Source organism: Crocuta crocuta, unplaced genomic scaffold, assembly GCF_008692635.1.
Source record: "Crocuta crocuta isolate KB4526 unplaced genomic scaffold, BGI_CrCroc_1.0 scaffold271, whole genome shotgun sequence".
NCBI classification, from domain to species: Eukaryota; Metazoa; Chordata; class Mammalia; order Carnivora; family Hyaenidae; genus Crocuta; species Crocuta crocuta.
In genome coordinates, this window is record NW_027527824.1 from 352,707 (window position 1) to 363,230 (window position 10,524).

Consider the following 10,524-nt stretch of genomic DNA (forward strand, 5'->3'; position numbering starts at 1 on the left):
CTTAGGAAAACTTAAGACAGGTGTTCTTTACATATTGCCTTGTAAGTAATTTCTCCTAACCCCTAATTATTCACAGTACTATTCTCTGAACAATTTCAAATCTCAAGGTAATAAAGTGTCTAAAACAGAAGGCAGTATTCCAGCTGTGGTCTCACCAGAACATGAGAGAAAGAATCTTTAATCCTTCCTGTTCCACTCTTCTATCTATGCCATCCAAAACTCTCATTAGTGTTTTGCTGCCAGACCACATTTTAAGCAAATACCTAATTTGCTTTCCACTAGAACTCCTAAGTATTTACAGGGATTTAAAGTTTTCCACATTTTTTCCTTCACATCAAAAAAGGTATTGGATTTTATATCTCCTTTCTCCCTTGACCCGTCTCTCTCTCCCCACCCCCAACAAAACTAAAACATTCAGATGCATCAAAAATATTTATTCTTCTATAAAAGGTATTTTATCCTCTCTCTACAACTGTCACTATATATTCAAAGATGTTATTTATGGCCAACTTACAATTTGTTATTAGTTGCCAGTCTGTAACAACCAAATGATTTTCTTCCCTTGTCATTAAAGACAGGGCTAAGTCCCAAGGACAATGTGAATTTGCTCTCAGAGCAAACTGGAAAAGATCTAGAAATATAAAAACTATATTCTCCCCCAACCAACCAACCCATCAAATCCAGAAAGGTAGCTCTCCTACCTTAATACTACTTTTCAAGAGAACACCTACCAGTAGTGATGTATTCAGCAACTAGTTCTGACTCTACCACAGCAATGGATGGACTCTCTGGAGAATGTCTCTTTTCCTGGGTCATCTGAATAGGCACTGCCATCTGACTCAAGTCAATAGTGGGTTGTCTTGGTTTAGATTCCAACTTTTCCTTTACTGCATAGAAAAGTTAGGGGAAAAGTTAACTTTTATTACAAACAAGTGTCAATACCAGAGCTGTCCATGGGAATAATGAGCCAGCCCTCTGGGGTGCCACGACTGGCAGTGACTAAGAAGACAGTGAGTTGAAATGAAAAAAGCAGACTGCTATGTATGGTTGTAATGTGCACAACTTATGCAACGATACCAGCAGCCCAGCAAGAAGGACACATATGCAATCAGACTAAATTCCCCCCTAGTACGACTAGGCCAAACAATCGGTCTCCCTCGTACACACTCCTCTTAGAACGTGTCCTTTACCCTTCTTCAAGGTTTCCCTGGTATGCTGGAGTTTACCAACCTGAAAACAAAGGGTGAATAAGCAGTATCCAGCCTGATTTGCTCTAGATCATATCTACCCAGAAAAGCACAATACAATGACTAGTTTTGTTTGATCTATTAAAAATTCAAGATAATCTCCAAAGAAATGTTACCAAATCTTCAACGGCTCTTAAAGAATAAAAATTTTCAGTGTTAGGAAAAAATGACCTCTCTGTTCTTACAAAAATGTTTTTACAAAGTAGTCTGGAATCAAGAATGGGTTCCATGGATAAGTTTACTTTCTATCTTGTCACTTTTTCTATAAAATCTACTTACTCGGTCTCCACCCTCTGTAAGACATTAGTGGAAATGGCTGAGTATGTCAAAGACAAGAAACTGAAGAAATGCCTAAGGCCAAAAATAACACCAATAGAAAGATTAACCAAAGATATTAAATGCTCATATTCTTTGGCTAGTGTCAAGTGGATGTAACAACAAATAATTAGTTCCCAGTAATTAAGTCCACTGAATGATCATTCAGATTTTTCCCACGCAGGATATAGTGTGACAAAATCAAGATAATCATTTAAACAAAGAAAGCAAAATAAAACCAAAATAATACCACAGTCACCCCACAAGTAGAGAGGACACTGACTTAGGAATCAAAAGACATGGAGTCTCACTCTGCCACTAACCAACTGGGCAACTTCTCTGGATCTCAGTTTCCTTATGCATAAAATGAAAGGGTTGGATGAGATCATTGCTAAGCTTCCTTAAATACTCTAACAATCTTTGACTTCTTGTAATAGAAAAGTCAGTAATAACTAACACGGGTTTTGCCTAGTTTATTGAAGATATTTAGTAACTAGAAATACTAATGGATCTTGTTAAATGAGGATAGCTTTGCATGGAAGCTCAAGTGGTTAAATGATACAATGAAAATATAAAGATAAAACCAATTAGAATGCTAGCAAGAGCCATTAATGGTGTTATATGACCACAAAAGTGGCCTCCAATATCAAGGAGGACGGTAGGGGCCCTTCAATCTGGCATCTATACTACATCTAACCTTGTGCTTAGAAATGATAGAAACTACTCCCTTCTGGTCAAAGAGGCAACAGGATTGCCCGTTTCAAGCGGGAGACAGAAAACAAAGAGCTCTGCCATTTTTCCCTCCCTGACTAGCCTACCCTTTAGTGCTCCTGTGCACATCTTATTGAAGCGACAAGTAAATAGACTGCAACAATGATTATACACCAGTCCAGAGGGGGGAAATGTGCTCATGTAATCACAAAGAAAATATAACAGTGGTAGTATTTTAGCACAACCCATCTCTAGAGAAAACATGCTTCATTCAATTGAGCATGTGAATTCATACCTGTTGTCTGTTGGAGTTCTAACAGAGCTTTGATTGTTGAAGTAGCTGATTGTGATTCACTGGATACATCCTGATAAATTATGGTGGGGCTAGTCTCCATTGCAATTTCATGTTCTGACCAATCCTGACGCCGGGAAGCAATTACATGAACTACAGGCTGGGAATCTGTTTTATATTAGTTAAAAAAAAAAAACCCTATAAACAAAGTTTCTCTTAAAAAAAACAACTTGTTTTTTTTTTTTAATCTTTGTATTTATTGTAAATTTCATGCTTTATCTCCCCAAGAAGACTGTAAGCCCCCAGAGGGCGTATCTTTCATGTCCGTATTCACTTATCCATTCGTTCACTGATTCAACAAACTGGGCACCTATATATATGCAGGAGTCTATATTTGGGATTGAGGATATACAGGAGCTTACAGAGTAATCAGAGGATGCTCAAGAAGCACACAATCTGGTTGGGGAGACAGACATGTAAAAAGACAAACTACAATTCAATGTGATAAATGCTATAATAAATAGGTGTGCATTTATGTAAGTAGATGCATGTTTGTGTATAGTAAGAACAAAATGCTGTAGGAGTCTTTATTTTCCCCAATGCATCTGAAAATGTGTTTTGTATTACAACCCGAGCATCCAGTCAACATTACTCATTTTTGGATGGCTAATTACTGAAAAGAAATCCTGTCCACCAATAACAAGAATGGATAGATAATCTATAAGCAGGATGATATAATAGCACATGTATAACATTTGGAGTTCAGAGTCTTAGGTTACAGCCCTAGCTCTATCAATTATTCTCAAGTTGAGTCTTTGGGTTTTAGTATCATCATTTCTAAACTGGCAATGATAAAATAACCTATCTATCTGACAGGACTTCTGAGGATATAATGAAATAATATGTAAAAGAGCTTCATAAACTATGAAGGAAAATAGAAATGTTATTGCTGTTGTGTCCTAAAGGTTCTCGATTCTGAGACCTTTTGTTAGTTTCAAAATAAAGGCCTAATTCAAGGTTTATTATATTTATGCTATAAACATAGGCATGTAAATTCTAAATGTGCATCAAATCAAACAACAAACTGTTGAGTTCTCCATCTGCAGAATAATCAGGTTGGACTAGATTATTATTATGCTCCTCAACTCCTGTGTCCAGGATACCACACAGGACAAAAATTATGGAGGATATAAAGGCACAATCCCTACTCTCAAGTTTAGATTACAATGGAGGAGACCTAAAATAAACATACATATAGCTTTGTATTCGTTGGTAAACTCAAATGACTAGGGCAAACAAGACAAATCTATAGAAAGAGAAAGACTGCTTTGAAGTGGATTAGTCAGTGAAAGCATCACAGAAGAATGAAAAAAATTCATGTAGCCCCAAAAAACAAGAATAAATTCAATATAAGTTCAGCCTTCTTTGAACCTTATATTTTTGGAAACCACAAAGTTGTCCAAACAGACTGCGACAGGCAAAATGACTCTTAAAAAGAAAAAAGCCTTCTTGAAGAAAACAAAATCCATATACAATAGAACTGGAATTTTTAGTTATCATTAACAAACCATATTCTTTGCCCCTCAAACACCGGGTAGAATATATGCCACACCAAGGATGTATGATTTCCAATAAGCCCTCTCTATATAAATTCTAGAAGACTGAAGGACACTATCCTACAATACCAAATGTCATGTGATGCATATAACAATTTTTCTGTCCTCTTTCTAAGTAGACAAATAGAACTTACACTTAAAAGAACTAATTTTATTAGGGAATCATTCTTTTCATGAAACCTACGTTCTCAAATTTAAGAAATTCTCATGGTGATTCCTTGGCTAGGTAAGAGAATCTACAGGCACAGAATGACTGCAACCCAATTCTGTAACATTCACTGAAAATCCAAAAGAATGCAAGGATTGCACCTGTAGAAAGATAAGGTAGAAACAGACTGAGAAAGGAAAACAAATTTCCACATGGGAGCACCTATCAGAGACATCAGCCCAAATAACATTATCCTGAGGGAGGGACTGGGGAAATGGTTCACTCTTTCTGTGCATACCCAGAGAGTAGCCGACCATCACACAGTATCACTGCGGCAACTCCAACAGCTGTGACAAAGAACGAGAGTGTGAACCATTCCTTGAGTGATTTTCCTCTCTACTTCTGGCTTATGCTTAGACTAGATAAATCTACTGCCTATTGAGTCTGATGCTGAGGTCAGAGTGCAATAACAGACACCAAGAGCCTGATCTCACAGTACCATTTGGTTATGAAGTGTGCATCCGTCTAGACTTCCCTATCTGTCTTGGGGATGGTGGCTTGCTAACCCTCCAATATTTTTTCCCGTGGGTCATTTAACAAATATTTTTTGGATATCTACTACCTGTTAGGTACCAGAAATACACACTGTACTGTTAACATGCAAAGATAGATCTGGCATCTCTATGGAAGAATGTTTCCTGTGACTTTACCATAAAAGGCCTGTATCACACTTTCATAGAATAAGAGTAAGACCTCCTGGCTAGCAGGGATCTAAGAGTCTGTTTAATGCTATCACCAATCTAAAATCTTCACAATATCATCTATACTAAAATCTTCACAATACCTCCCCACCCCCCAAAGAACTGCCACACCAGAGAACTCACTACTTTCTAATATAGTTTCCTTCAATTTCTGCAGTTATGACAAATAGAAAAGTTTTTTATATGGAATGGAAACAGGTCTTCCTGAGACATTTACCCAATGGTTCTAGTTTCCATCCACGTATCCACAAAGACCAATTCTTTTCACTCTTCCACATTACAGTTCTCAAGAAAACTGACAAGTCCCATGTCCCCAACCCAATCCTCATCTTCTCCATAATAAATGTCCTGTTTCCACTGACCACTCCTCATATAAAGTGATTCCCAGATGCCTTACACATCTAAATCATCCCTTCTAAACTAAACCTAAGACGTCTATGTCCCTTCTGTGATGTAATATGTACCTTCCCTCTGAAGCACTGTCATAAAACCCAAGGCCTTCACAGTTCTTAACTGCCTAGACAGCATCACTCAAAATGTTTCAGAGAACATTAGTTCCCCAAGCTGTTCTGCAAAAGGTTCTATGGTCAAAAAGTTGGGAAGCATTTTATATTATATACTCCACTCTTCATTTTTCACAATATATATCAGCACATAATAGCTCTGAAAAGTTCTACAGTAAGTATGTTTGCTTAAACCTGGATTTATTCCCCACCCTCACCATAACTTACTAAGATCATAAAGCTTCTGGAAAAATCATCCTAGAAACAAATTTGTGGCCTCCTTAAAGCGATGTCTTTTATATAGAATATAGGATGCATTTCTGTATTTACCTCATACCTTGTTCCACCTTAAATCCCTACCCTTGGTTTTCTTTCCTTGCTGTCTTCCATTTTACTTCATATAATCTTGTATTCTACCTAATCCACCTTAAAACCTTCTGGAAATAAACAAAATATAAATAAAGAAATCTTTAACATTTTTCTTTCTGTTTTTAAAATCCGGGGGGCGCCTGGCTGGCTCAGTGGGTACAGCATGTGTCTCTTGATCTTGGGGTCATGAGTTCAAGCCCCATGTTAGGTGTAGAGATTATTTTAAAATAAAATCATGGAGGACCTGGATGGCTCGATTGGTTGAGCATCCAACTTTGGCTCAGGTCATGATCTTGCAGTTCATGAGTTCAAGCCCCACATGGGGCTCTCTACTCTCCGTGCAGAGCCCATTGTACATCCTCTGTCCTCTTTCTGCCCCTCCTCTGCTTGTGCCCTCTCTTGTCAAAAAGAAATCTTAAAAAAAAATCACAGGAGTTCTTTTTAACTCTTCTTACGTTATTGGAAGTCTGAAATTACATTGAAAGAAAGTTACCAAATTGGTGAGGGGCAAAAACTACAAAAGCAACATAAAGGAAAAATGAACTGCTATGTAGTGCTTACATTTCCACTAGGTTTGATCCTCATATAGTTTGAAAACCAGCAGGTCTTACACTGACCAAAATCTTTATCCCTTTCTTTCACTTTAAATCATAGCATATACATTCCCAAACNATAGTGAGGGTGGGGGTGGGGGTGTGGAAGGGGAAGAATGGTAGATTTTAATAACTGGCTTTATAGTCAACTATATTAGATATACGTATTCTGAAGTGAAATTTTTTTGTATTACAGAGTATTTTTAAAAGAAAAAATATGTGATGATACAGAACAAATAAATAAAAATACATGAAGCCATGTATAATAACAGATTGAACAACAGAAAACCTTAGACTCAATTACTTCCAAAAATAGCCAAACTTTTGTCCCATTCTTACAATGAAACCCGAAGACTGCCTAATGAAATGGCACGTTTGGGAAGTAATGATTGGTTCATAGCTCCCTTAGAAAAAGACTAGCAAAATCAAAGGATAACCCGAGATTATGGATATAAAAACATGTACTGTTTGTGTTTCCCTCTTAGCACCAACTCATAAGCTAAACATTTTACCTGCTCTCTATAAAAATATTTCTCAAGGGAAAAAAATAGCTAGTATTATTCAAGGAACCAGAGACTTGAAAATAAAAGAGGAAAATGCAGCTGACATGTTGAAGTAAGAATAGAATCCATAAATATCAAATTATTAAGAAATAAAGATGAAATGAAATAGAGAATAAGCATCACTCCATGGTGACCAGTAAAAAGACTAACTTATAATCAGTATAGAATGATAAACTAAATTTCAATAAATTGATTCAGAAAATATTACTATCATTGATATGCTGAAGAAAACTATCCACTTTCTAAAATGAGTACCATATAGTTTGTTAAAATCAATGTTTTTATTTATCTTTAACTGATGACTTTTCAAACACCACTTCAAATGCTATCTGCTTTGTGAAGCTTTCTTATCCTCTCCTTACTGGAATGTGAATTTTTAGCCTTTAGCATTTTTGTTTATTAATAAACTTATTAAACTACTACTGAAGTTGTACATGTGTTTTTTAATCCTCTAATCTAGATTTTAACAAGAACTATATTTAACTCAATGTTTATAGGGCCTAGCACAATGCTCAGTATGTTGTATAAACTACTAAGTAACTATCAAATTGAATTAATGGAATAATCAGCAATTTGAACCATGTAAGCAATCTGAATTTCCCACTAATCTGGGAAGAGTCCACTAAAGAATTAAAATAGAAGTGCATAATATGAAGTATCTGCAGTAGAAACAAAAAGGTGCTCAGAAAGTATTCCCAAGAGAATAATGGGGAGGTGAAGAGAAGGAATGGAGTGAGGGAGGAATGACAAAGGGAAGATAAACAGCTTTGCTTATTAGATGCATCAGAGCATACAAGCCAGCATAGGCATAAATACACCCACCACCTGACAATAAGGGCGGTTACGGTAACTGATAGACAGGAGTACCAGATTTGCAGGTCTCAAAGCTTATGATTAAGAATTTATTTCAAGAGACTTTCTAGATGAACAACATAATTAAAATAGCACTGAGGATAAAGAGCTTCCCTACTCTGGAGTCTGGCTTCATAGAAGCCTTCCTTATAATTAGGACAACCATATAGTATCATCTAAATTAGGATACCTTTGAGAGCGGAAAGGAATGCTATTAATAATTATGCTAGAACAGATATAAACTAGGACTTGCCCTATGCAAACTGCAGTGTATGGTCCTCTATTTTCCCACTTATGGCCGATGTCTGGCCAGCTTGATTCTTTCTCAAGGTTCAACAATAACCATTCAAAAGATACATTTACTTTCTTGCATACTTCTCCTTCTTACCCAGAAGACAATAAAAAGAACCACAGCACTATCCAGTTTGATAATACCTACCTGTCAAAATCATCATCCAAAGTTTACCAATTATTTGATGAACATATGCCATTCAGGAATATGTTTGGTAAGCCTTACCAAAAGCAAAACTTCAGCTCACTGATTACATATCAAACAAAAGAAAATAAAACCAAAAGAATCGACAAATCAAAGCACACGTTCATTTGGAATCCCTATATGCAACTATTTTGGAACTAGGGTACTATGTCGGTAATAATTATGTAAGTCAGGAGTAAAATGATCTTACCTTGGGAACTTTGGGAGGATTCTGTAGAAGAGGAACTACTATCTGTATAACTCTGTGGGTCTTCCTTTCCCTCTTGAATAGATGAATTACCAGCTTCTGCTACCCTAGATGCTTGCTGTAATGTTTCTGTGACCAGCTGCCTTGTTTGTTCACTAACAACTGTGGCTTGAAATGTCACTGGTTTGGGTTTAATAAGAACCTGGAAGAAAAGCAGAAATACACCCAGTTTCAATTTTAGAGCACTAATATTTTCCTGCCATGGAAAATAGCATTCTGTACATTTATTATGCTTTGAGCACAGCACTGTTCATCAAAGACTAATTCAATCTATGAACAAATTATAGTCAAGCCACATGTAACATTTTAAGTGGCACATGCCAGCATGCAACAGCCATAATTCTGACAAGAGACTATGTCTCTTGTTTTTTCTTGTCTATAAAGACTTCAGAAGTCATTTTACAGTCTGTAGGCTATTCACTAGAATGACAGCTACATGGCATGGATTTCAGAATGCCTAGATTTCCAGTGCCACAATAATAGTCCAGAATTTCCTCCCTTTGAACATTTATTTTTTTAATACTTTTTAATGCTTTTTTTTTGAGGAGGGAGGGAGGGAGAGAGGGAAAGAGGAAGGGAGAGGGGGAGAGAGAGAGAGATAGAGAGAGAGGGAACAAGTAGGGCAGGGGAAGAGAGCAGAGGAGGACAGAGAATCCGAAGTAGGCTCTGTACTGGCAGCAGACAGCCCGATGTGGGGCTCGAACCCATGAACCATAAAACCGTGACCTGAGTGGAAGCCAGACACTTAACCGACTAAGCCACCTATGCATCCCTGAATATTTATTCACATAACAACAACAAAACCCTAATTCATTTAAACCACCATTCTTCAGGTTTCTTTTCATTAGCAACCAAATGAAATTCCTAATTGAGATACCTGTGCAAAGTAAACATGGTTGGGACATAAGTCATCTTGGAAGAAATACCAAGAGAAACACTGACTTAAGACAATTATCATTAGAAGCAATATGGAACATACAATAGATCAACTCCTGGCAAATGTCAAAACCATAGACACTAAAACAAGTAAAATGGGAGAAAAATTTCAAACTGAACCATTCTACTTCAAAATGTTAACTCACCACAATTATTTTTATTTCTCCATATGTAAGATTCTAAACCTCTTCAGACTCTTATTAAGTCACTCATTCAAGAATTTAAGAATGAAAACATGGATTATACTATGACTTAGATGATGGAGCAAATGAAAATTGTTACAGTTGAAACTTAAAGGCAATTTAGACTTATTTTTAATCACAAAACTTATTTGTTTAGATACCCAAACTATTTGACCAGCAGTGTGAGGGAACTGATTCTAAAAGCGAATTATTAAAGGTAAATTAATACCTTTTACAAAAATTCTAGGATACCATTTCTCAACCAAAGCTGATATTACTTTCTTTGATATTCTTACAAAAGCAGTTAAAGAACCACAAAATAAATAGTAGCCTAGCAATGTCAAGATTAAATCTTGAGCCTCAATTTTCTAGGCAAATTTCCAGAAAAATTCCCTTATCTTCTATTGCTTGAAAATGGAACAGTTCTCTAGCTTCTCCATTATTTAGGTTTCAAGTAAAACAAATTTTATAAGTACATAAAGTGCTTTCAAAGGCCATTATTAGCTTCTAAAAAATACTTTTCTTTGAGAGATTCCAAATAATTACCAGTCTCCCTCAAGCACCTACTTCTCAAATAACAATACCTTCTACAAATATAACAATGCCTTCAGCAAATTTTATTCCAAGGGAATGATTTTCTCCAATCTTTGCTTATGACATGGCACAAATATTTAGAAACCAACCCTCCCCCCC

The 10,524-nt window shown here is 36.4% G+C and overlaps 1 protein-coding gene across 8 annotated transcripts in view; it reads right to left on the reverse strand.

The window, feature by feature from the left end:
* EMSY (EMSY transcriptional repressor, BRCA2 interacting) overlaps window positions 1-10,524 on the reverse strand; it is an 80,363-nt gene that overhangs the window by 12,751 nt on the left and 57,088 nt on the right. For 6 of the 8 annotated variants that reach the window (XM_077776269.1, XM_077776220.1, XM_077776255.1 and 3 more), the window contains 3 exons: window positions 8,657-8,855; window positions 2,569-2,733; window positions 732-887 (listed from right to left, as the gene is read on the reverse strand). In XM_077776269.1, the coding sequence (XP_077632395.1) occupies window positions 732-887; window positions 2,569-2,733; window positions 8,657-8,855 (520 nt within the window). The remainder of the gene's footprint in view (window positions 1-731; window positions 888-2,568; window positions 2,734-8,656; window positions 8,856-10,524) is intronic. The other 2 variants (XM_077776245.1, XM_077776262.1) reach the window with 2 other exon arrangements.